General features: G+C 42.9%; 1 protein-coding gene across 1 annotated transcript in view; it reads left to right on the forward strand.

The window, feature by feature from the left end:
- The first annotated feature begins 267 nt into the window (after positions 1 to 267).
- LOC145418008 (uncharacterized) overlaps positions 268 to 26,484 on the forward strand; it is a 268,292-nt gene continuing 242,075 nt past the window's right edge. The window contains exons 1-2 of the mRNA XM_080286549.1: positions 268 to 346; positions 6,038 to 6,278. Of these exons, the coding sequence (XP_080142675.1) occupies positions 268 to 346; positions 6,038 to 6,278 (320 nt within the window). The remainder of the gene's footprint in view (positions 347 to 6,037; positions 6,279 to 26,484) is intronic.

Genomic DNA, 26,484 nt, shown 5'->3' on the forward strand with positions numbered 1-26,484 from the left:
CAGTACTTCAGTTAGCTTATTACATTTGGGTACGTTTAACTGGATTCTGATTACAGTTCGTGGTAAAGGAGTGAGTGGAAAAAATTTTCCTACATAGTGCGGTAAAATGGCGAGGGACAGGGCGACATGGAGGCGATTTATCTGTGGCCACCCTTTACGGAATTACGGCGTCTGGCAATTGATAGATAAATACGAAGAGGTAACAGCTGCAGATGGAATTCACTCCAATTAACAACCAAACTATCGTATCTGCGACAGGACGTGGCCATGAGAGAATACATGCAAGGACAACACTATCACACCCACTTTAATGTCTGCCCTCTGCTGGAACTGAACCCTGGAACAAGTGAGTGGCAGAGAAGTACAATATTCCCTCGATCATTTGGTGAATTTCTGATAGACAGATAGACAGTTAGAGAGGGGTGGACAGAGAGATAGATATGTAGCTAGGTAGGTAGGTAGGTAGGTACAGTAGGTAGGTAGGAAGGTAGGTAGGTAGGTAGGTAGGTAGGTAGGGGAAGAGAGAGAGAGAGAGAGAGAGAGAGAGAGAGAGAGAGAGAGAGAGAGAGAGAGAATACGTCCGGAAAATCAATGGACGTTGAAAAAAAAAAACGGGAGACACTAGAAAAAAATAATGGAACAAAAATCACGAGATACGGGGAACAAAAATGGGACTAATAATAAAAAAAAAAGGGAGTGAAACACAAGTAATAAAAAGAGAAGAAAGAAATTTATGAAAAACAAAGGAGTAATAAGACAAGGATAACAATAAAAGATAAAGAACATACCGGCAGACGAAGAGAAACGAGGGAGGAGGGAAGTGATGACAATAGGTGTAGGCAGGTGAGAGAGGGGAAAACGAAGGAGTGAATTAGGGGAATAGGAGAGAAGGGCGAAAGGGGAAGGAGGGGAAAAAGACAGGGATGAGGGGAATTGGAAACAAGCAGAAAGAGGCAGGAAGGGAAGGAATAAATCGGAAGAAGCAACGAGAATGACAGAAAACTCATAAGGAAGGAGAAACAGACAAAGATAACACGGTACCAATATAATAGGAGAACAGGAGGAGTACGGTAGAAGAGAATGAACAGAGAATGGGGGAAATAGAATGAAGAATGGGGGGAGGATAAACAAGGATAATGCAAATGGAAAACAAGAATTAAAAAAAAATAAAAATGGAAGAAGAAATGATGAGATGGGAGCGAGATTATGAGAATTCTGGAAAAAGACAAGATCACCAGAGATAGGAAAGGAGTGGATAGAGAAAGAGGGATATGAATGTAGGAAATAGTGGAAGTGTGAGGGACGAATGAGGAATGAGAAGAAACAGAGAGAAAAAAAACAGAAAAGGGAATGAAGGGAGAAGACTGGAACGAAAGGGGAAGGGCAAATAAAAAGAAATAACAGAAGATGGCGAGGAAAGAGGAGACAAGCAAAAATATTAGGACTGTACGAAATAGAGACAGAAAGAGAGCGGAAACGGGAAGAGAGTAAAACGGGAGAGAAACTAAGTGAAATGCTAGAAGAACCCTGACACGATGATGAACGGACGAAAAAATAAAACAATGAAATACAAGGAAAAGGGGACAAAGAGAAAGTCAAAAGCAAAAGGGGAGAGGAAGAACGGGGAAAATGGATGGAAAATAAATGGAAGGAGGAAAAGGGGTGAAAAAGCGGGACAAAAAAGAGAAGCAATGTGGTAATGGTGAAAACACGAATGAAGGGAATAGGATGCAAACAGAAAGTGGGAGGCAACAAGAGAGGAGGCGCGAGGGGACAGACCTTGATTAACCAGGTGTGTGTGTGTGTGTGTGTGTGTGTGTGTGTGTGTGTGTGTGTAGACGTCTGGTGTTGTGCTTTTGTATACTAGGTATTTTTGTTGTCTGTAAACGTGTGTGTGTGTGTGTGTGTGTGTGTGTGTGTGTGTGTGTGTGTGTGTGTGTGTGTGTGTGTGTGTGTGTGTGTGTGTGTGTGTGTGTGTGTGTGTGTGTGTGTGTGTGTGTGTGTGTGTGTGTGTGATTTGTTGTGTTGTGATGTTGCGGTGTTTTATTTAGTGCTGTGTTTGGACCTTGTGGAAGTAAATGGGTCAGGAAGTATAAGGCAAGAAGGATGTATAAGGCAAGTAGGAAGTATAAGGCAGGCAGGAAAAATGATTCAAACAGTAAGTATTTGGCTGTCAGGAAGCATAAGGCAGGTAGAAAGTGTAAGGCAAGCAAGAGGTATAAGGCAGTCAGAGAGAAGGAATTATAAGTTATGCCGGAGAAGGAAGTATAAGGCAGGCCGGAAGGGGAAGTCAGGCAGGAAATACAGTATAACGGAAGAAAAGTGTACAGGTGGGTCAAGAATTATAGTTAGGTAGCTAAGCACAAGTACACCCAAGAACCAGAAACGTGACCTCTCTCTCTCTCTCTCTCTCTCTCTCTCTCTCTCTCTCTCCATACGCCGGTACGAGTCTTCCACACACTTACTTATTAATTTTACACAGGAGAAAAAAAAGCTGGAAATTAATCAGAGAAACAACGAGGAAAAATCGCCAAATCGAACACAAGAACGAGAAAAAAATAAAAAAACAATCATATAATAAACACATCAGAAGTCCCTTAGGTATATTTTTCCTTGGCCTTCCTAAGCATCAGTGTATCTCTCTCTCCACTGCCACAGCCTCTTCTCCCCACCCGTCTCCCATCGTAAATTTCTCCATCTCACCGTCCTCCATCATCTCCCAGTCCCAACACGCTCCCTACCCTCTCCCTAAACTCCGGTTGAAGCAGCCTCTCCCCCTCCCCCCTCCCCCCTCCCGGTTTCTCCTCAAGACTCACCAGTTCCTCTACTCCATCCCTCCTATTCCCAGTCAATCCCTTCTCCCCTCCTAATCGGGTACCCTATTCCTCCCCTCCCCCTTCAATTCCCAGTCTCCCCTGCCACACCCCTATCCCACCCGCTATATCGGTCCCTACCCTCCCATCCCCTACCATCCCAAAACCTCTTCTCCCAGCTCGGCCGACGCACTCTCGACTCCTCCCCACCTCCTAGACCCTACCCCTCATCCTTCCCCAATCACCCGGTCACCCCCTGTCCCATCACACCCGTCTCTCCCTCGGCTCCCTCTTCCCTCCAGTCTCCATCGTTTCCCAGCAGTCTCCCCTTTCTCCCCTCCAAGCTCGGCCGATGCAATATCCCCTCTTAGTAGCCCTCCTTCCCCTCCCCGTCCCTTCCAAGTCCCCTCACTGCTTCTCCAATCACCCGGCCACACCCCTGTCCGCTCCCATCCTCATCCCTTCCTCCCGTCCCCTCCTCTCCTCCAAGCTCGGCCGACGCACTCTTCCCTCTCTCACTAGTCCCACCTCCTCTCTCCTCCCCGTCCCTGCCAACGCACCCCACCCCTCCACTCCCCTCCCTCTCCTTCCCCAATCAGCGGGCCACACCCCTGTCCCGCCGCCACACCCTCTGCCCACCACCACCACACCACCACCACGCCCCCTAGCCGCAGGTGTGAGTACGGCAGGTTGGCACGGGGTGGGGCCGACGCTCCCAGTCACTCTTCAGACGTGGGCTTGGCAGGACGCTCGCTCACCCAACACCATCAAATTCACCCCCAGAAAACTTTACTCATGGCCACTATCGACACGCCCGGCTCATAAGCGATTCACCACGCTAGTCGATATGTAGCGGCTCTCACACGTTAAGTCACAGGCCACCACGCGGTTTGTATACACAGTGGAAGGCCCCTCGCTCGCTGCTTCCCTCTCTGCTGCTGCCGCTGGCCCGTCGTTTTCGTATATTATTGATTGAGGATCGGTTTGTGATGTGTGTGTGTATGTGTGTACTGTCTAGCCTACTAACCTTCCGGGAACCACCACACTGCTGACCTACTTACCCTCAGCGCTCCACAGACGACCTTCCTAACCCACTGGAACTCTGGAGCCAAGTTAAAGAGTAGACTTGTTATTATTCCACGCATAACCCACTAAACCTAAACCGGGCATACCTGAACTAGCCTCACTGTAAGACCATACCGAATACCAACTAGTTCTCTACCAAACTTGAGTCGTAGATCAATTTTAAGCGATTCTCTAGGGGGAAAGAAGGTCGGATAGACAAGCGAAAGAGACTCGGTGCGACAGAGCAGTATAAGGGAGTGGAGTTGTGAGGTACGCCTTGTGGGAGATCCTTCACACACACTAACCCCGTGCGAATAACAAGCCGAGTGGAGCGTTCAGCCAGCCCCCAGGAGACTTTGCACACCACTCGAGTTACGCTGCAGTTATACGCTTAATCTGGAGTCATACGCATCCTCTGCAGTTACGTCCCTGTAGTTACGCCTCATCCACGGTTGCGATTCCTCTGCAGTTACGCCTCTACGGTGTTCTTTCAGTGCACGTTCAAGGAAAACTGACGCACTCTAGTTACACTTCCTCTGCAGTTACGCGTCCTCTGCAATTGCACTCCAGTGAAGTTACGCTTTTACTGCTGAGTCGCTGCAAGGGAAAAAGGCTACTTCTGAATCATCATCAGTTGCACATTCTCAGCAAAGGACCCTAGTTACGTGCAGTTATGCCCCTGTAGTTACATCATCTCTTCAGTTACACTTATCTACGTTTGTGATTTCAGTGCAGTTACCGCATAGTGAAGGACATGCATAGCAGAGGTTAGGCTGCAGTTACGTCTCTTCTGCAGGTACTCCTCCTCCTCGATGCCCTCTCAGTGCAAATCCAGGGACAAGCACAGCAGTTAGTTACGTTTCCTCAATAATTAGAACTCTGTGTATACGTTTTCTCTGTCGTTACACCTCTAGTTACGTCTTCTCTACAGTTACACCTCAACGGTTACGTCTTCTCTTCACTTACAGCTCTTTACTCACGTCTTACTGACAGCTACAACTCTATAATTACGTTTCTCCACCAGTTACGTCTTTCCCTGCAGTTACGCATCGTCTGCAGTTACGTTCTTGCAGTTACGCTCTCCCTGCAGTTACGTCCTTGCAGTTACGCCCTCCCTGCAGTGTTGGCCCAGTGCATATTCAAGGAGTTAAGCTAATTAAAATATTGAACCCGTGTGATCTTTTTTCCCCCTGCGTTAATGCCTTCCCTGGATGTTGGTAATTAAAGTTGCTTCTACGCCCAGAGCTCTCCATTCAGGCCAAGTGTGTGAGTAAATATTTAATTAAAGAAGCCCCCCCCCACCCCCCTCGTACTCAGGAGCGTGTCTGGAAGCGAGTGTTTTTATCAGGAACCTGCAGGCGACAGAAAACAAACACTGGCCAAAATAAAGAAAAGAAGAAAAAATTACAGTTAAGAACAATGCAAACTGGAGTAGCCAAGAGGAAAAGGCAACTTCCGAAATAAAGTGTTAACCCGCTCACGGTCGGGTCAACTCTTGTGTTCTATTTCAGCTAATAAAGCCGGACGATTTTATTAAGCAAAGTGGGCCATAGGAGCCTATGTGTGGACCATTTTATTCGGTGAAGCATAAAAGAAAGTGTCAATTGGTCCCATAACTCTCTCATGATAAGGGGCAACTCTAGCAGTCTCTTCAAGCAAACGCCAGACGATTTTATTCAGTTGAGAGTGTGGAAAAAGAGTCTGAGCGGTTTACTCTGGTACAAACAGCCCTCTTATAGTTGGGAAAAAAAAAACTCTTGTAGTGTATGTAAACTATAGGAATCGATTTTACTCAACTGGGAGTGAATGAGAGAAAGCTTTTACAATCTCATACACAACTGGCCATATTTACGTTGCCAATATCATGTAAATTAAGAGGAAATACTACTCACTGAGCCAAGAGTAAGAGGTCAAAGAGGACAAGATGCTGACTAAGAGGAAACACCAGCCTCTGAACCAGGAGTAAGAAGATAACACAGCCAGGAGTAAGAGGGTAAGACCAGGAAAACGAGATGCAAACTAAGAGGAAACAAGAGTCTGTGATCCAAGAGTAAGAGGATTTACTAACATTTTCGCAAACAGGATCATGCAAAATATAAGGAAACAAGAGTCTGTAAGCAAAGAGTAGGAGGATATAATATGAACATTTTTGCTCTCAGGACAATGCAAACCAAGAGGAAACAAGAACACCCTTGCCAAAACTAAGAGGACAGCAGACCAAGAGGACGAGATGCCAGGCCTCTTAGGTAGCACTGTCAGACGCGTGGCTGTGGCGGTAGTGCTAGTGGTGGGGATGCTGATTGAGGGGAGTGAGCTGCCGGACAGAGAGTGTTGCGACTCGGCCCCTCCCCCTCCACCACACTACCACACCGTCACCTCCACATCTACCACAACCACACCATCTCCGGGACACGGTAAGGGGAATCTTTTTTTTTTATTATCATTATTATTATTATTGTTATTATCTTCATCATCATCATCATCAATATCATCATCAGAGCAACCACGCAGCCTCAGGAGAATTTAAGTTATGATTTTTTTCTTCCTGTCATCACCATCATCATCATCATTACCACCACACTTCCGCATCCCAGCCACACTACCACATCATCACCCTCATTTCAGTCAGCACTACACAACTTCCGGGATAAGATGAAGGAATTTATATTTGCTCCACTGTATATATTTTCATTGTCATAATAATAATAATAATGACAATAATACCAATACTAATACAAATACTACTACTACTACTACTACTACCACCACCACCACCACCACTACTACTACTACTACTACTACTACTACAACTACTACCACTACTACTACTACTACTAACATCGTCATCAATCATCATCATCATCATCATCGCACCACCACACTCCCACAAAAATGAAGTTCGTAACCATAAAAAGAAATTCAGAAAACATTTAATGCATAAGAGAAACGAAGAAAAATATGCAAACATATAAGCTACGCCAATTTCCCCACGGAGTAAAGCGTAAAAACAGAGCAGAAATAAAGACTGTATTAAAGCAAGAACTAATAAAGGATTAAAAGGTAGTATAATGATTTTGTGTTAGTGGTATGAACATGAAAAAAAGGGGCCAAGAAACCCAGGAAAACAGCAAAATAGCAAAGTCAAGAAAATTGGCCGGAAGCGCTGTTGACTATGATGCTAAGTGCTCTAAAAAAAACATGAAAAAAAAAAAAAGATTATTAGAGTCAGGGAGGAAAAACAGTAACAAAAAAAAAATTAAAGGTGGTCAAGAAGAGATGTCACTTATTGTTAATGTAAACTCTAGAAACACGAAATAAGGTCCAATAAACCCAGGAGGTAAAAATAAATAAAGCACTAAAGGAAGGATGTACGGAAGACGTCAGCTATCACCCTCCTATCAAAGAAAAAAAAAAATTATGAAAGAGATAAATATAAGCGCCTACCTAGCCTAGAAAAAGGTAAGAAAAAAAAAGTCTCCTAAAAAGGTGAAAATGTGTCCAAGAGAAAATGAAAAAAGTCTTGGAAAACAATGAAATAAAATCCTCGAAATTAAAAAAAAAAAGGGAAAAAAGAAAACAAATCTTGGAAAAATGTGAGTCTTGGAAAAAAGAGAAAATGGTCTTCGAAAAAAGTGAAAAAAAAAAAGTCCTCGGAAAAATTGAAAAAAAAAATCGAAAAAAAAAAAAAAAAATCTTCGAGAAAAGTAAAAAATAATCTTTGAAAAAAGTTTATATAAAAAAAGCTCCAGGCGAGATGTCAGCTATTATGCCGTAGTGAGACATTATTTTTTACCGGAGCGGCAAGGGTGCTCCTTACATTAAGCGGGAGAGACGCGAGTGTTTGATAGCCACTTATCCGTGAAAGGGCTTTTAAGGTCTCCGTCCCGTGTATCGGAGCTCAAGGGGCCTAGTGAGGAGGAACAAGCGTACACGTGTACGTTTCTGAGGGCGACACACACGCACACATGCAAGGACGCCCACACACACACACACACACACACACACACACACACACACACACATACACACACACACACACACACACACACACACACACACATGCTCGGAAGTCTGTTGGATGATGGTGACAATGTGTACATATAGTTACATTCACTTGATTTAAAGGCGTCTAATCTATACTAGCCTAACTTAATCCTACCCAAACAAATGGAATCTCATCTAGGGTAACATAACCCATCCTAAACTGACCAAACTCAATGACCCAGTGTAACCTAACCTAATCCAAGCCAGCCTAATCTCACTTCAACCTGACCACCAAATCTCACCTCGCCTCAAGTCGCCCAAAACTTACTAAATTTAACATATCATAACCGTGCTTAACCTATCCCAACTTCAACTAACGTTACCCAACATTATCTAACACGGCATATCGCCAAAACCATGTCTTCCCTAACCCAACCTAACTCAGTAGTCAGCACCCTAAATTAACCTTACCTGTCAGTACCCATCCCGAGCCGGCCCAATCTAACCTAACCTAACTTCCCAAACCTAACTTCAGTGGACAAGGGGGAAGTTACTCATCAACGTGAATACAGATACCCTTATTAATACGCTGGTGGACACACACAATCGATCAGTAATTCCCTCCTCCAGTGAAAGAGATGAATGGAACGAGTCTGGGAGTTGGACTTTGTTTTTTTTCACTACCACTTGTTTTAATGCACAAAGTATAATATGTAAGCTCATATAGTATACTCTCTCTCTCTCTCTCTCTCACACACACACACACACACACACACACACACACATACATACACAAAAGCACCCACTAACCCAACTGCACACGAGAAAAGAATCGCATAAATCTCACGAAATGCCTCCTCAAAAATTACGATCGCAAATTAAGGAGAACGAGAAATAAATCACAGAGAGAACAAAAACATTAGTAGAACAAATGACAAATGGAATATATACTCGAAACCCTACCGAAGAAATTAGACCAGAACATCGTATAAAAAAAATTACTCGCATGGAACAAATCACTAGAAAAAAGAACATAAAAAGAGAAATAACTCGATCAAAACAAATTACTCAAGGGAAAAACATCAATGAAAAATATTATACCTCGGAGAACAATGACCTCAAACGGTAAAAAAAAACACACACACACACAAGCAGAACAAACATCTCGACTAAAGAAAACACCACAAACATCCATACATTTTGTACAGAACAGGCACCACGCATGAATATTTATAATACAAAGAATAACGAAAATAACAAATATCCTTGACCTAAGGCGCGCGCGCACACACACACACACACACACACACACACACACACACACTCTCTCTCTCTCTCATCATGCATTCTCCCACACCCTCGCTCATGACACTGAGAGACTCTCCAATTTATACCTCTCATGCGTATTATACTCCATGGAGACTGCTTGCAATGTTAACTCTCATGCCCACACAAATCTCTCTCTCTCTCTCTCTCTCCTCCTCCTCCTCCTCCTAATTATCAGCAATCTAAACACAGTCATAGGGACAATGCTTCCTCCCTTTAAACACACACACACACACACACACACACACACAGTCCTCCCTACACCTCCTCTGTCTGTCTGTCTGTCTGTCTCTCTCTCTCTCTCTCTCTCCCTCTCTCTCTCACACACACACACACACACACACACACAGTCCTCCCTACACCTCCTCTGTCTGTCTGTCTGTCTGTCTGTATCTCTCTCTCTCTCTCTCTCTCTCTCTCTCTCTCTCTCTCTCTCTCACACACACACACACACACACACACACACACACACACACACCTAGCACCACCCACTCTCACATTCACACTGACAATACTCCCTCGCCACTACCCAACATTGACAACAGGATAAAACCCAGGATTAGGACAGGGAAGTAATTGAGGCCGGGCGGATGGTTTTGGAGGGATTGATGGCTAAATCCCTCGGCAGTAGAGTTTAATAATTACTACTGGGAAAAAATAAATTAGTTTTTTTTTTTCGGTGACCTGTAATGAGGGTGGGATATGATTACTCTGAGGTCATTTTCTTCATCTCTCTCTCTCTCTCTCTCTCTCTCTCTCTCTCTCTCTCTCTCTCTTCTCTTTCTCTCTCTCCCTGTCCTCTCGGATTTGTAATAGTAATAGGCGTTCGCTGATCAAGGTTAATCGCGTATTACATTAATCCTTGCTAAGTACCTCCTCGAAGGGTCATTTGAATATTATAAAGAGTGAATCGTAATTACGCTAAGTAATTATTATTAGTATTTATAGTACTGCGTCCGTGTGGGGGTACTGTTTTGTCTTTTGATAGAGAGAGAGAGAGAGAGAGAGAGAGAGAGAGAGGAATATATCAAAAGCAAGAGGCAGCTTATATCTTGTACACTTACTAAGAGAGCCATGGTACACACACACACACACACACACACACACACACACACACACACACACACACACACAATTCAACCATCGTCTTTGACAGGCACGTAAGACATACTGAGAAGGACAAATAGCGACACATAAAGTGGGAGACAATCTCTCTCTCTCTCTCTCTCTCTCTCTCTATAACACACACACACACACACACACACACACACACACACACACTCACACAAATACAACACATAACAATAAGCAGAGACACATAAACACAAACGTTTCATCTTGTTCACCGACACACACACACACACACACACACACACACACACACACACACACTCCACTGTCCCCTCGACCAAGCTGACTAACCAAGTCATGGTACACAGAAGCACACACATATACGACACAATATATTCCCGTCCCCTCCAGCAAATACACCCTGAGAGGCAGCCTACACTGAAATACACACAGGGACACAGAAAGGCGCACACACACACACACACACACACACACACACACACACACACACACACACACACACACACATACACACACACACACACACACACAGATACACCAAGCCAAACAGATACACACAGAAACAGATACAAATTTACACACAAACAGACACCCGAGGAGAGAAACAAACAGGAACACAAGCACAATACAATAAAGAGATGTTCAAGGTGTGACAAAAACAAACAAAAAATAAAAAAAAACACGCTCGAACAGACGTAAACAAAACGGGACACAGACGCAAAAACAAAACAAAACAGGCAATGAAGCGCACACTGAGACAGACAGAGAAATACACACAAAAACAAGCACACACACACACGCACACACACACACACACACACACACACACACGCAAATAATCACCCCACACACTCACACATACACACACCCTGCCGTCCTCTCCAGCACAGCACTCACTCCGGCACGAACCCTAAGAGGCGAGAGGTGACCTAAGGAATATGGTGGATGTCCTAAGGATGAGTTTGCCAGCCACGTCTCAATGTTTACAGGGATGGGGGAACGTGCTGTTTATGTTGTTTATGTTGTCTGTTTTTGCTGTTGTTACTGGTAGTGGTGGTGGGGTGCGTTTTTCTTTTCTTTCTTTCTTTTTGTCATGGTTGTTGATGATTTTGTTAGTGGTGTTTTTGCTGTCGGTGGTGCAAGGGTCGTTTGTATTTAGGGTTGCTGTTGTTGATTATGTTCATTTTGCTCTTAGTGTTGTTGCTGTTGGTCATGGTGGTGATACAAATGTTGATGCCCTACTGTACTAGATAATAAACTAATAGACAAGCAGTAAAACACTCTTAGATAAAAATAAAAACTCCGTACTACCATGAGGCACAGAAACAAACATTCAAACAAGACAACCGGAAAACAACTAAATCATGTGCACGGCATTGTCCCTCCACGTTTCATTTATTTCATACAGTGATGAAGGAAAGTTCAAGTGAATAAAATATAAGCAGAAAAACACCCTTACATGTTAAACTCCAAAGCAACTGCAGCTACAAGAACAGGAAAACCACACACCCCCACAGAGCAAGTGGAGATAAGTCTTCGGAAATGTGCAGCCACGTTTCATTTACTTCGTGCTGTAATGAAACGTTTGGGCTGAGAAACAGGCTAACGGTATAATACTTACTTCTATTTCGGTGCCCCTGAACCCACGCAGGCCCAGCAGAGCATTTTTACTCCTCCATAAGTTGCACCATAATTGCAAAGTACTCAAGGTCGAAAAAGCTATCATCATCATCATCATCATGCAAAACCAACCTAGACCTGAGAGAAATCAAAGCTCTTCTGACTTCACAACCTCGAATAAGGATAATGGAGACTGACTATTACCGTTCATAAACAGATTCATCCACCTATCTATCCATTCATCAATCACGCAATCCTTTACTGCCTCATCAGGAGCATAGGGGCCTGGGGTTGTTTATTTATACCAAACACTGAAGGCAACGGTGACCACTTGATCGCCGAGAATTTACAGATAATACAGATGATAATGATGCGGATAAATGAAAATCTATAATGACAAAATATCCTGTAAGAGAAGAAAAAAATGTATATAAGATGAGCAATCAATAACGAAATCTCTGGAATCTCCCTCCTTTTGGTCAGTGAAAGCGAAAACGGTGTCAGACTCGCAAAATATCATCCCATGTAAATAAAATACACCATAAACTGGACGTCATTAGCCAGGGAAGTCAACCGTGTATGCTTATTACCTTCACTAGACTGGAAAAAAAAACTATTTCTATTGTAACCTGGCCTAAAATTGCTAGACTGTTGAGAGAATCATTGCTATATTCAGCGGATGAAATAGACAATAATGCGGCTCAACCTCCTGCCCGTAATACTTCTTCGTGATTAGCACCATAGCGTAGGGTATTTCGTTATAGTTCAACACTGAAAAGATGGAGACGGGGTAATTTTGATCCAAGTTAAAGTGGACAGAGTAGGTACTGCTGAGAGAATCTTTAACGTGCAGAGACCTAATTTTATGCCAAGTTAACATAAACAGAGTATTGGCTACTGAGAATTATTACTGTGCAGAGCCCTGGTTTTAAGTTTATTATAGTAGACAAAGCATAGACTGTTGTGGGAATCATTACTGTACAGAGACCCAATTTTAAACCAAGATAAAGTGCACAGACTCTAGACTGCTGAAAGAATAATTACCGTGCAGGGAATCCAATATTAGGCCAAGTAAACATGAACAGAGTATAGACTGCTGGGAGAATCATTACCGTGCCTAGACGTAAGCCGTAAACCAGTAATGGGAGGTCAGAGGCGGTCAGTTCTGGGAATCTATTGAGTCTGGGGTCGTTTGGGGCATTTATGAGGCTGTGAGAGCTACGGCACACACGCACCACTCACAGCAGCAACGCACACTGATTCGAATCCCATTGTTGTCTCGTGGGTATATGAGACGCTCTATCCGATACTGTGCGTCTATAGTCTGCTTTCGCCTGATTGAATTCACCTTGCCCTCAAATGACAGTCTCTTCTCTGTTCTTGTTTCCATGTCTCTTTCTTTCCATATAATATTCACTTCAAATGCCAGGAAAGATTCACCAAAACTCATAGGCCTAACTAATGGAAATATGAAACACTTATCACTACGCTATGAGTGGACAATCCTTCTTTATCTGACGGCAAATATTTTCATTATTTTTTTTACCCTCTTTCTTGTCTTAATTCTCCTTCTCACGTGTTGCTCTTCTTCTACTGTCAAGAACGATCCTCTCACTGCCATACTCTTCGACAAAATACGTGACATTTTGGCTAAGTTATACTACGAGCAAGGTAGGTCACTGAATTCGTCGTAACTGATGCCCACACTCAGTCCTTTCCTTATTATAAATTCACACTGTTGTTGTCGTGCTTTTTTTTTTCAGTGACAAGAACTAATAGCTCTCTTATTCAACAGAGAAGGGTAAGGGAGGGAGGTAAGGGAGGCCGTGCTATAAATAATGGTGTAATGAGGGAGAGTATGAGGGTGAGGGAGTGAAGGGGATGGGGAGACGGAAGAAAGAGAGAGAGAGAGAGAGGAGGAGTAAAACAATGAGAAAGGGACTGAGGGACTGGGGAAATGACTGTCACTTTGTAAGCAAACTGATGTTTTGTTGCTGATGCATCTGTGTCGCACAAAGGTGGACTTCCTGAGTCAGATTGAGGCCAGCAGACATCTTGCAAATTCTGCTGGAGAGAGTTCTATGTGAAAACAGTGCAGTCATGACACTGGACAACACACACAAAGGAATCTCTCCACCTGTGCCCTGAAAGACTGTATGAGAGCCAGAGATCAATTACACTCCGTGGGTGTAACATCCAAGCTTCCAATAAAGCATCCGTAGTAATTCAGAGTCTTTAAGATCAACCTGAAATCCTCATGGTCAATCTACGGGACCACATCTCACAACTTCGGCGGATATTGTATTACGAACAGGTTAACTAAATAAATTGGGTGAATGTTTGTCTCTTCCTTCTTTCTTGTTTTTTTTTTCCTTCAATGCTCTTTTTTTACTGGAATGGGTGGACTTCCTAATTCCCAGATGACTGAAGAAATATGTGGTAATTCAGCCAATATTACCCAGATCTGGCCATTATATTTGTTCCTTGACTACGGAGGCGTATTTCTAAGTTTTTACCCCATTACTCCAAGGTGAGTTCTTTCACCTCCAGAGAAACTTTTGTGGTATGCAATAAAAATACCCTTAGTTAATCTCTCCATTATTTCAACTGGGGGGGAAAATTACGCTGAATAAAACTGTCCAATGGTGGCAAGAGTGTAAAAAAAAAAAAAAAAAAAGAAAGAAAGGAAAAAAAACGTCTTCGGGCTAAAATGTATAGGTCTTGTACTTTTCTGTTTCCTATTTTCCTCTGCCTTCGTATTTTTCTGTTCCTCTCCTCGCAAGGACTCCCCACCCCCACCCCACCCCCGCTTTCCAGTCAGAAGGTGAAAATATGTGACAGTCCACCTGATACGAGTAAGTTAGCGCCCTGATCTTGGCCATATTTATGTACTTCTCTTTTTCTCACTTCCCTGCTGTTTTTTTTCTTTATTCTCTTCTCTTTTCCACGAGAAATGAAGACCTCCCCTTATTCCTCGTCGTCTGGTGGGAACATGTGCAAGTCCAGCTGATACTTTAAAAGAATATATTTGGGCATAATCAAGTAATTGCATTTCCCCTTTTACATAATATTTTGCAATCGTTCTTCTCCTGAAACTGACAACCTCGTATTCCCTGACGTTTGGCACAAAAATGTAGTAGTTCTTTTGACATTATCTTACAGGTGATAATGTCCTAAATTGTCCTCCTTTCCCCGTTTTCATATCGGCTTTTCATACACGGGTCCTCTTGCTCTAAAAATAAACAAAATTCCCAATTCCTAAACGTCTGGAAGAAATATAAAATAACACATGTAACATAAACTAAGTCCAGCCATTTCTTACTAATTCCTGTTCACCATTTTCCCCACTTTCTACCCACCCTTGACGTACAGCAATTTCTTTACTAATTTGCCTGTAATTTCTTGCCCAGCTATTTTTTTCCCCCACTTATTTCTGGCAAGTTTGGATGTAGTGTAATAACTCCAGGTCAGGGGTCATAATGGGAAGTACTCTACATCAGTTACTTTCCACGTTTCATTGTGCAAACAGATGGTGTGTGCGTGTGTGGGTGGCAGGGAGGGAGGCGAAGGGGGTGAGGAAGGCACGAGAGAGTGGAGTGAGAGGAGTGAGGAAGGTAGGGAGAGAGTGGTGTGAGAGGGTAAGGAAGGTAGGGAGAGAATGGAAAGGAAGGGAGTGAGGAGTGCGTGAGGGTGGGTGAATGAAAGGGGGAGGGAGAGAGGAGAGGGGTGAGGAAGGAAGGAAGAGAGGGAAAAGGAGGAAGGGGTGCGTGAGGGTAAGAGAATGAATGGGGGAGGTAAAGGGGAGGAAGGAGTGCGTAAGAGTGGGAGAGAAATGAATGGGGGAGGGAGAAAGAAATGAATGAGTGGGAGGGGTGAGAAAGGTCAGTGCGTGAGGGTGGGGGAGAATGAATGAGGGGGACAGAGATGAAAGTCTGAGTAAGAAAGAGAGTGTAAATATGAATGAAAGATGAATGAGAGAGTGAGACAGAGTGAATAAGAATGAAAGACCAAAAACATGGGGAACTAAGGGAGAAGGTGGGGTTGCAAGAAAGGGAGGGAGGGAGAGAGAAGAGAGGGTGGTGAGGGAGAAAGGATTAAGGTGGAGAGTGCGAGGATGGTACGGGAGGGAGGTGAGGGAGGCCATGCTATAAATAATGGAGTAATGAGGGAGAACACGAGGGTGAGGGAGTGAAAGGGAGGGGAAGATGGGAGAGACGGGGATAGGAGAGTGAGGGAGGGATTGAAGAATGTACGGGTGGGTAACGTAGGGGAGAAGGTACGGAGAAAGACAAGATGATGTGGGAGGGAGTAAAGAGGGAAGATGAGGGAGAAAGTGGTGAGAGAGGTGATACTGGAGGGAGAAGAGGGAGAAAGGGAAAGGCAGGGGGTAAGAAATTAGGGTGAAAAAGTGCAGGAGTGAAGTAGGGACGGGGTGAAGGGTGAAAAGGGGTGGGGGTGAGGGGTTGAGGAAGATTTAAGGGGAAGGAGAGGTAAGAGAGAGGATGCAGGTGAGGGAGGGAGGGTAAGATGGGGTGAGGAGAGGGGTGAGGGAGAAGGGTGAGAGGTGGTAAGAAGGGGTGGAGGGAAATGGGTGAGGGAGAATGGTGAGAGGTGGTAAGGAGGGGAAGGGAAGAAGGGTGAGGGAGAAAAGTGACAGGTGGTAAGGAGGGGCGAGAGAGAACGGTTAGGTAAGTGAGGACGGGTAAGGAGGGATAGGGAGAGGGTGTAAGTGAGGGAGGGAGGTAAGGGAGAGTGACTGAGGAGGTGAGGGAGGGAAGAGAGGGTGAGGGAGGGGGATCGTGATATATATAATGGTAGTAATGAGGGGTCTGTACCAGTGGATCTAAGTAACGCAAGGCGCTGTGGTCTATCCTGTCTTTAATCCTTACTCTCTCTCTCTCTCTCTCTCTCTCTCTCTCTCTCTCACACACACACACACACACACACACACACACACACACACACACATCACCTAAGAACAACCCCATTACGTTTTTCTTTGTTTTTATCTATCTACTACATGCTATCTGTTAATTTGAGTGCCTACCTTTCTAAATTTTTTCATGTCTCTATCTATCTATCTATCTATTTATCACTGATCAATATGTGTTTGCATAAAAATAATCCCGCGGCGGAGAAGGGGAGAGAGAAGGGGGATTGTACTTATTTGTTTGTGTGCCTGTGTACCTCGGCTTCTGTCAGTGTGTGTGTGTGTGTGTGTGTGTGTGTGTGTGTGTGTGTGTGTGTGTGTGTGTGTGTGTGTGTGTGTGTGTGTGTGTGTGTGTGTGTTTACGTATTTAAGTGTACACAGATAGACAGATATACAGATAGATATGAGAGAGAGAGAGAGAGAGAGAGAGAGAGAGAGAGAACATATAAGACTCAACACCCTACCTTTACCCAAGTCACCTGTCTTGATTCCTGGTAAATATTAAATGACACTGAACCTGACTCCTGTTCTTTTGCATGGAGTCTGGTGAAGAGAGGGGAAAATGCATGACCTTTGCGTGCAGACGTGTGTGCGTGCGTGCGTGTGTGTGAGAGAGAGAGAGAGAGAGAGTAAAGAAAAGGGAGAAAGAGAAAATAAATATACCTCACTTAACCTGACTAGCTTTTCTTCCTTTTCTTTCCTGCATGACGTGAGGGAGGGTGAGGGTGGGGGTGGGTGAGAGGAGGAGGAGGAGGAGGAAAAAATGCGTGACCTTTGCGTGCAGACGTTGCGTGCGGATGACTGACTATCTTCCTCCATTTATATCGCCCCCACCACCACCAGCAGATGTCTTTTAATAACCGAGAATGCTTTGACCTTAACATGTTTTTTCCTCTCAGTAATATCACCCCCGCCAGCATGCAATCCGTCCCGCAGCGTTGCGTTCCTCTGCAAATTAATACCAATACTTTTGCAACTCCAGTGAGAAATAATACGAATACTTTTGCAACTCAGATTATCCCCGTCATTTTTCGCCTGTGCAACATAAAAATACACCAGTCTATGTCACAAGCACACTCTTCATCACATTCGCTTGAGCAGCTGATTAATATGTGCAATAATTTATGCAGCTTAGTATTAACGTGTCACGAATACGAATATCTTGACAATCTTCCGCGTAACTCAGTGAATATAAGACTTAATTTGTGATGTAACTTTGTATTCACCTATGAAGACCAGAAAAAATGCACTTGGACTCAAAATACTTATCCCCATTTTGTGCAGTTAGTCATATAGTTTTGTAATTCTTTTATAATTATCTCTTATAATTTTCAGTAGTACAACAACAATAAAAATCACATCTCAATATATCCAACTTGGTCTTCACCTGTATGAATACGAATCCAGTAGAGACGTAAGATATTTTCAACTATTTTCTGTCCTGCAAGAGTTTTTTTTTTCTTTATTGCAAGAGATCATTACAGGAACTAAATTATGTAGCTTGCGATCAACTCATCCTTTAAAGTAGCCCACAAATTCATCTTTTAAAACACCCCATATGGGACCTGAAATCCAAAAATACATATTATTATTGTCGTGATCCAAGAGAAGAACACTGTATGCAATTTTATTTCTTTGTGTTCCCCTGCAAAGAACACGAAATAATTAGACACCAAAAACACCTTAACTACTGCATGATATTCAGTAAAAAAAAAAAAAAAAAAAAAAATACCGTATAATGTATTCTGTGGGTTTGCGTTCATCGTGAAATAATAGTAATCCATTTGTGGCCTAATTACGCGTATCGTTTTTGGGCGATTAATTAAAAAGGTATGGTGTATAATTACTCTATAGCTCTGCGTTCACCTTTAAAAACTGGAATTTATTTATAAACTGGAAATACAATCGGTGGTGCAATGGAAATATTTTCATCATCATCATCATCATCATCATCACTGAAGTCATCATCATCATTATGGATACTGCAGTGGAAATATCACCATCATCAACATCATCATCATCATCATCATTATCAATGGTAAGGCACCGAAATTATCATCATCATCATCATCCTCCTCATCATCATCATCATTATCATCATCATTATCACCATCACCATCATGGGTACTGCAGTGGAAATATCATCATTATCATCATCATTATCATCATCATCACCATCAATTTTCTAACTAAACATGGAGTAAGATTAGAAGAAGGCAACTGAAGCTGTAAATTATGTAGCTCTGCATTCACTTAAAAAAAAAACTAAATAATTAAGGATTACAAATATCTTAATAATTATCGGAATATATATAAGACGTATAATCTGTGTTGTGGCTCTACTTTTTTAACAGCAGATGAACAGAGGAAGGAAAAGCAAATTAAATTTTTACATAATCCATACGCCAGATTACAAGTGTCCTCCCTTTCTTTTTTTTTTCGATGTCATTATTTATTTAACTCTGCATTCCTTTGTAAATACCTCTTCTATTAAAGCCTGGTGCATGGAAAAAACAGATCGTGCATAAAACTGTTCCTTTGCCTTCATATATATTAAAAATAAATAAATTAACGCCTTGAAAATACTATATTATTACCGGCGGAGCAAGAGAAAAAATTTACGTAGCTCTGTATGCACCTTTTAACCCTCTTTTATTTATTCATTCTTGCTATCTCCAGACGATTTCATTCATCTTTTGAGAGACTTCTTGTAGGGAGGGGGTTAAGGAAGGCTATATCTCACCCATCCAGTTTGAAAAGTCTCGCCAAAGTTGGATAAAATAGTGTGAAGACAGAAAGAAATAAAATTAAAATAAACCAGAGTCCTTCCTTAAGCCGCATACAATCGTCTGGCGGTAGCAAGGAGAAAATGGCGTCATCGAACGGAAGGGGTTAGGAATACGAATCGATCTGTGACTTCAAAAATCCTTCTTCTTTTTCGGCTGACGCAATCCAGGAGCAAGACAAGGAATAAATTATCCAGCTTAGCATTTACGCACTTGTAAACAATACGAAACTCTCTGCAACTTGGCATTTCACTCTTAATATCTGTCTTCTACAACTGAGTGGGTGACGACGCAATAGAGAGTGATATATTGCAATCATTTCGTCTGTAAGAAAAGACAGTAGATGAACGTGGGACTTGAAACATCGCTATTATTTCCAGTTATGCGACAGAAAATTATGCCAAAAAAAAAAAAAAAAACTCTAGCTTACCATTTATTCACGGCAGTTAATACAGAATCCCTTGAAACGAAATATATGTAGAAAATGACAATGCTAGGGCTCTACATCAGTGGTTTCTAAACCCATGGTCGCGACTCAGATGATGGCCGCAAGGATGCTCCTGAACGAGGGATGGTTTGAAAAAAAATAAATAATAGTAAAAATCAGAAAATTTTAAAAACGTTAAAAGAAAAATGTAGTGCAAATATATATAAAGCATAACTGAGAATCTGCTTCAGGAAAATAATATAAACATCACGGTAGCCACTAAATGTTTTCTTCCTTTTCAATTTTTGCAATGAAATCCATTTAAAGAAAGAATGATCAAATTCCTGTCATTTGTGTGATCATAGCATAAGCATCAACGAGGTAACCACAATTTCTGTTAACTAAATTTAACAACAAAGACTCAATAGCCAGAAGGGCGACCTCATGAAGGAGCGTCATAGTTGCCAGTCCAAAGTTTGTTTTCCTTTACTTGCCTAATTTTCCAATAAATTACATCTACATGAAGTTCTGCCTTTCATTTTCTTCAATCAACATAAGAAATATCAAAATTTATTGATATTTATATCAAAGTAAAATTCAAAATTATTCAATATACAGTATATTAATGAATTTTACTTCAAGCTGTCCATTGTGTTTTATCCAATAAATTTTACTGGATAAAACTAATTGAATAAACGCTGAAACTGTGTTTCCGCCCCGAGGGATGCCAGGCTAAAAATATTCTGTGTTCAGGGTCTCGGCCAAAAAAGTTTGGGAAACAATGTTGTACATCCTTTCCATAACACTTCTTCGTGACTATATTCGGATGTTAATTCATTGCTACAACTCAGCATTCAAGATGAAGAGACGACAATTTTAAGCCAAGTTAGAGAAAAAAAAAAAAAAACGTATAGTAAAAGATGACACTACTGGGAACTTTAATTCTCCTTACCGTTTCGGGTGATGCAATAGACGAATATGATGTGTAGCAGTTTTGTTCACTGGCCGGAATAAGAATCTATTTGCAACACGAAGTATCTGTACCACTCTAGTAATGCAACAAAACAGAATAACGTGCAATAAATTATGTAGCTCAGCATTCATTTACTTGGAAGAATATAAATTCATTTGCAACTTAAAATACCTGTCATTCACAGTAATGCAATGGAAGAACATGACGTGCTATAAACTATAACGGCTTAGTATCCACCTGCAAAGGATATGAATGCATTTGCAACACGAAATATCTGAATCGTTCTCGGCAGTGCAACAGGAAACATGTCGTGCAATAATACATTATGTAATCTGGCATTCATTCACCTGTGGGCAAACGAATACATCTACGGCCGGAACCACCCCTGTCATTGTCAGCGTGAGGCATAAGAAGAATATTACGATGCAGCGAATTATATAACCCTGTTGTATACTCACTGGCTATGAGACTAAGAATCCGAGTGGGAACTGTCTTCATAATGTCGGAGATGCAACACAATAAAATAACGCGCAATGCAGTAAAATCAGCCAACTTTTCATTCCTTCACCTCTACAATACAGTTATACAGTACTTCTGACCTAACGTATTTCTATCAATTCTGCTTGTTGCAATGGATGAAGAAGACAACGTAGTAAATCATATGCCTCAATATTCGATTTTTAGTGGGAAACCAAAGTCATATGACGTGTAAGTATCTTTATCATTTCGACGATGCAACAGACGTGAGTGGCAGCAACGTAAAAAGAAAAAAGTGCATCAAATTAAGCAGATCAACATTAATTTCCTGCAGGAATGTGAATCCATTTGCAACTTGAAATATCTATATCATATTGGTGCTACTGCTCAACATAACGTGCACTAAACCCTGTAACTTAGTATTCGTTTACCTCCAAGAATACAGATCCATACAAAACATAAAATATCTTGATTATTTGGACGATGCAGCGGAGAAAATATGAGTGCGTTGCGTGCACGGAGTGCGTGTGAGAAATTACCAGTGTCCACTCATTCTCCAAACTCATGGTCTCTTCTGTGTATCTGAATTCACACTGGCTGGCGTGGACATATTTCCTGGCGCTAAGGGATAAATATGCACGCAAATTCTACACACACACACACACACACACACACACACACACACACACACACACACACAGACACACACACACACACACAGCCCCCTTCACTACTGGACTATACCCCCTTATGCACTTCCATCATTCCACTCCCCAACACCTTCACCAGCTGGACAATAGCCCCTCTCCACCTCCCCCCTCCTACCATCCCAAACCTTCCCAACCCCCACATCTACTGAACTACACACCCCCTTTAAACCTTTTGGAATATGCCCCTTTCCCCTTCCATACCCACCTCCAACTCATCCTAACCCCCGCCACTTGGAGTAAACCATCACCCTCCCCATCTCCTTCCATCTCCTCTTCTTTCTACCCCTACTTCCACCCCATCCCTTGTAATGTAACCCCATCCACTCCACCCTATTCACTCTTCTCCGCGACTCCATCCTCACCCCCACTCCACATGTCTTTTATACGCCCCATTTCCACCCTATTCCACTTAGATGCCCTGTACACTAATATGGTTCCACCTCAAACCAATTCTATCAACCCTTGGAATATGCGCCCCACCCCTTTCCCTCATCTATCCAACTCATTCTAATACACACACACACACACACACACACACACACACACACACACACACACACACACACACACACACACACACCTATTCTCTCTCTCTCTCTCTCTCCTCACCTTTGCGTGCAAGTGTTGCGTGCGACTGATTACCCGCTGTCCATTTATTCTACAACTCTGAAGGCAAACTTATAGCCCTGGTGTGTGTGTGTGTGTGTGTGTGTGTGTGTGTGTGTGTGTGTGTGTGTGTGTGTGTGTGTGTGTGTGTGTGTGTGTGTGTGTGTGTGTGTGTGTGTGTGTGTGTGTGTGGGTGTGTGTGTGTGTGTGTGTGTGTGTGTGTGTGTGTGTGTGTGTGTGTGTGTGTGTGTGTGTGTGTGTGTGTGTGTGTGTGTGTGTGTGTGTGTGTGTGTGTGTGTGTGTGTGTGTGTGTGTGTGTGTGTGTGTGTGTGTGTGTGTGTGTGTGTGTGTGTGTGTGTGTGTGTGTGTGTGTGTGTGTGTGTGTGTGTGTGTGTGTGTGTGTGTGTGTGTGTGTGTGTGTGTGTGTGTGTGTGTGTGTGTGTGTGTGTGTGTGTGTGTGTGTGTGTGTGTGTGTGTGTGTGTGTGTGTGTGTGTGTGTGTGAAGGAGGAGGGGGGCGCAGAAATAACCCATCCCTGTGAGTTCAAGACCTTGGGTAAATATAATATGTATCTCCCACCCACAAACAAAGCCACTCCAAAACAAACACAGCCATTCCAATACAAACACACCCACTCCAACACAAACACACCCACTCCAACACAAACACAGTCACTCCAACACAAACACACCCACTCCAACACAAACACACCCACTCCAACACAAACACACCCACTCCAACACAAACACACCCACTCCAACACAAACACAGTCACTCCAACACAAACACACCCACTCCAACACAAAAACACCATCACAAACACAGCCACTTCAACACAAACACAAACATACCAACACAAACACAGCCACTGCAACACAAACACAGCCACACCAACACATAGTCACTCCCACACAAACACACCCACTACATCACAAACTCCTCACATATACTGCCACTCCTGCATAAACACTTTCAACACGAACCCTCACCCAACACTCCTATTGCTTCCCACGCCTATACCAATGCGTGAAGCACTGGGATGGGGCGGTTCACTTCCCCAGGTACAGAAAGTGCTGTTCCTTGACCGTGAGGATAAGACGGCTTTCTGGATCCGTAAAAACATGACCTGAACGTGTACAGTACAGCCGCTCGTCCCTGTCAGACGTACAAAAGCCGACCGCTACGACACAGCAAATTACGGTGACTACAGCGACACAGCAACGGTAAACACAGCAACGAGTAAATACACATCATCAGGCAGGATACACCCTTAGGTAAACAGCAACAGGTAAACACAGCCACAGGGAGTACAAGGCCTCAGGTACACACAGCTACGAGGTGTATGGAGTAGGTAAACACAGCAAACAAAGCCAGTCGTTCCATATTTTACGACCCTAGCTGTGTCAGGAATGGTGGTAGTTTAGTTCATTCTTGGTACCTCTGGATGGTTTTATGGAGATTAGCGAGGGCCTTGCATGCAGTAGTATTAGTAATAGTAGTAGTAGTAGAAGCAGTGATAGTGGTGATGGTGACGGTGGTGGTAGTATTAGTAGCAGCAGTAGTAGTAGTAGTAGTAGCAGGAGAAGTACAGTAGGTGCAACCCCTGCCTCATCTGAATGTGAACCCGGTGGACTGCAGGCTGAAGTTACCATTCTTCCATAGACCACCATCCTCCTTTCATGGGAGAGGGAGGGGGTAGAGATACGTAAGCAGGCAGCTCCACCGTTAGGCCAAATCTGTGCCACCACGTGAAGGCGCCCAACACCACCTCAAGCACAGAGATTTAATGGAGATTTATATATGGACTTCCAGTTCGAAAAATCTCTCCAAAAATGAATGTACTCGTCTGGCAGTGGAAAGAAAAAATGATATATAACGTGAAGAAATTAATCAGAATTTGGGCATACGTGAGGGGAGACTTAAAGAGCAACAGCCTGGGAAAACTGGAACCTTGAGTCAACACAAAAACATTAGTCGTATTGAGGAGTGGAGCGAAAATTTACGACCCACGCGGCGTTAGGATGGTGTGTGGGGTTGGGGGGGAGGAAGTGGAAGGCTAAAAATAAATAAATAAATAAATAAAAGAGCACACCTGTAAATACGAAGCCCCAGGTAAACAGAGAATCGCCAGTCACATACTACAGTCGATGAACATTTTAAAATCATAAGGGTGTTACAAGACTCTCAAAACTGTACATTTTTTTTTTTTTTTATTGAACTGTAGTTACAAATTAGGGGAGACTCAAAAATAATGTGTAATAGAAAGATAGATGTAAAAAGAATCGTCAGTCATATTCAAGAACAAATCAATACTTTCAGACGTGGGAATGTCAACAGATTCGTTTTTTCCCCGAATTTCCTTTTCCTTAATGAAACCACGTACTACTGCGGAGAGTATTACACATCTAATTTCTGGCTGAACTCTTACATAATATAATGGAATGTTTATTGGGTTCTCAATATTGTAATACTGGGTTTGGAAAGTCATTGCTCGTAATGTCGTTATTTATCGTAAAACTGTACATTAATGAATATCGAGGGAGAGACATAGCCTGGAATGCGGAGTCTCGAGTTAACACGAATTTAACACCAGTCGTATTCAAAAATCGATTTGTGTTTTACTACCGTGGGAATTGTGGATGGTGTGCATGAGTGCCCTTTTTGCGATAATGCATTGGTATTGTTTATTCTTCCCACCTTCAGACGTTTTTATGTAGGTAGCCAAAGGCGCCTGATGCTGACTGGAGTTAAATGATGGACATATCTAACTCCACCCGCTTGAAAAGGCATCGTAGTCCGAATGAAAGTGACTGATAGAGGCATGAAGAGATAATAAGTGCCAAAGCAGTAGTAGTAGTAGTAGTAGAAGTAGTGGTGGTGGTAGTTGATGCTGTTGTTGTAGCTACAGGTTCCTCTGATGGACTCTGGCAATCCACCATCTTTTCACAGGGTAAGGAGGGAGATGAGGAATACTTATTTGTTTACCGGGCAGCATAACTAAATCCCCCGGCTGTATCAGTGCCACCCCATGAAGGCGTCCATCTCCAGCACCAATAAATCACATAAGGAGCCTACCCGAACTACAAGCATAAGGAAAAGACACATAAATAACGAGCACCTGTGAATATAGAGGCTCAGGTAAACGCTGACAACAATGCGAGTCACATTTAAGAGTCATGCCCTATTTTATGATCCTGAGAGTATTATCACTTAGTGTATTTTCATCGAATTGTACACATAAGAAAATGACAGACATAACAAGCGAATGTAAATACAGAATCTCAGGTAAACACAACAACGCAGGTCATATTCAAGAGTGACTCTATAATTTACAAGTGTTGGAGAGTTGGAAGGCTCTCAAACTCTAAATAATTTCTATCGTACTGTAGACATAAGCAAGGAAAATACACAGACATAACGCCCGCCCATGAATACAGAGCCTCAGGTAAAGACAACAACGCGGGTCATATTCACGAGTGGCTCTATATTTAACGGCGGTGGGCGTGGCGGTGGGGTGCTGGAGACGGCCATTCTGCGACAGTTCTGCCTAAGGATTTACCCCGTTTGGCAAAAGGCTGAGGGTCGGGGTATTGGGTCGCGTACTTGTGAGATGAGGAGGCTTTCTGACACACTATTTTTTTTTCCTTTTTTTTCTTTTTTGTTACTGTATGTTGAG

This window comes from Coenobita brevimanus, chromosome 14, assembly GCF_032717465.1.
Source record: "Coenobita brevimanus isolate Jiangsu-jjx chromosome 14, ASM3271746v2, whole genome shotgun sequence".
NCBI lineage: Eukaryota > Metazoa > Arthropoda > Malacostraca > Decapoda > Coenobitidae > Coenobita > Coenobita brevimanus.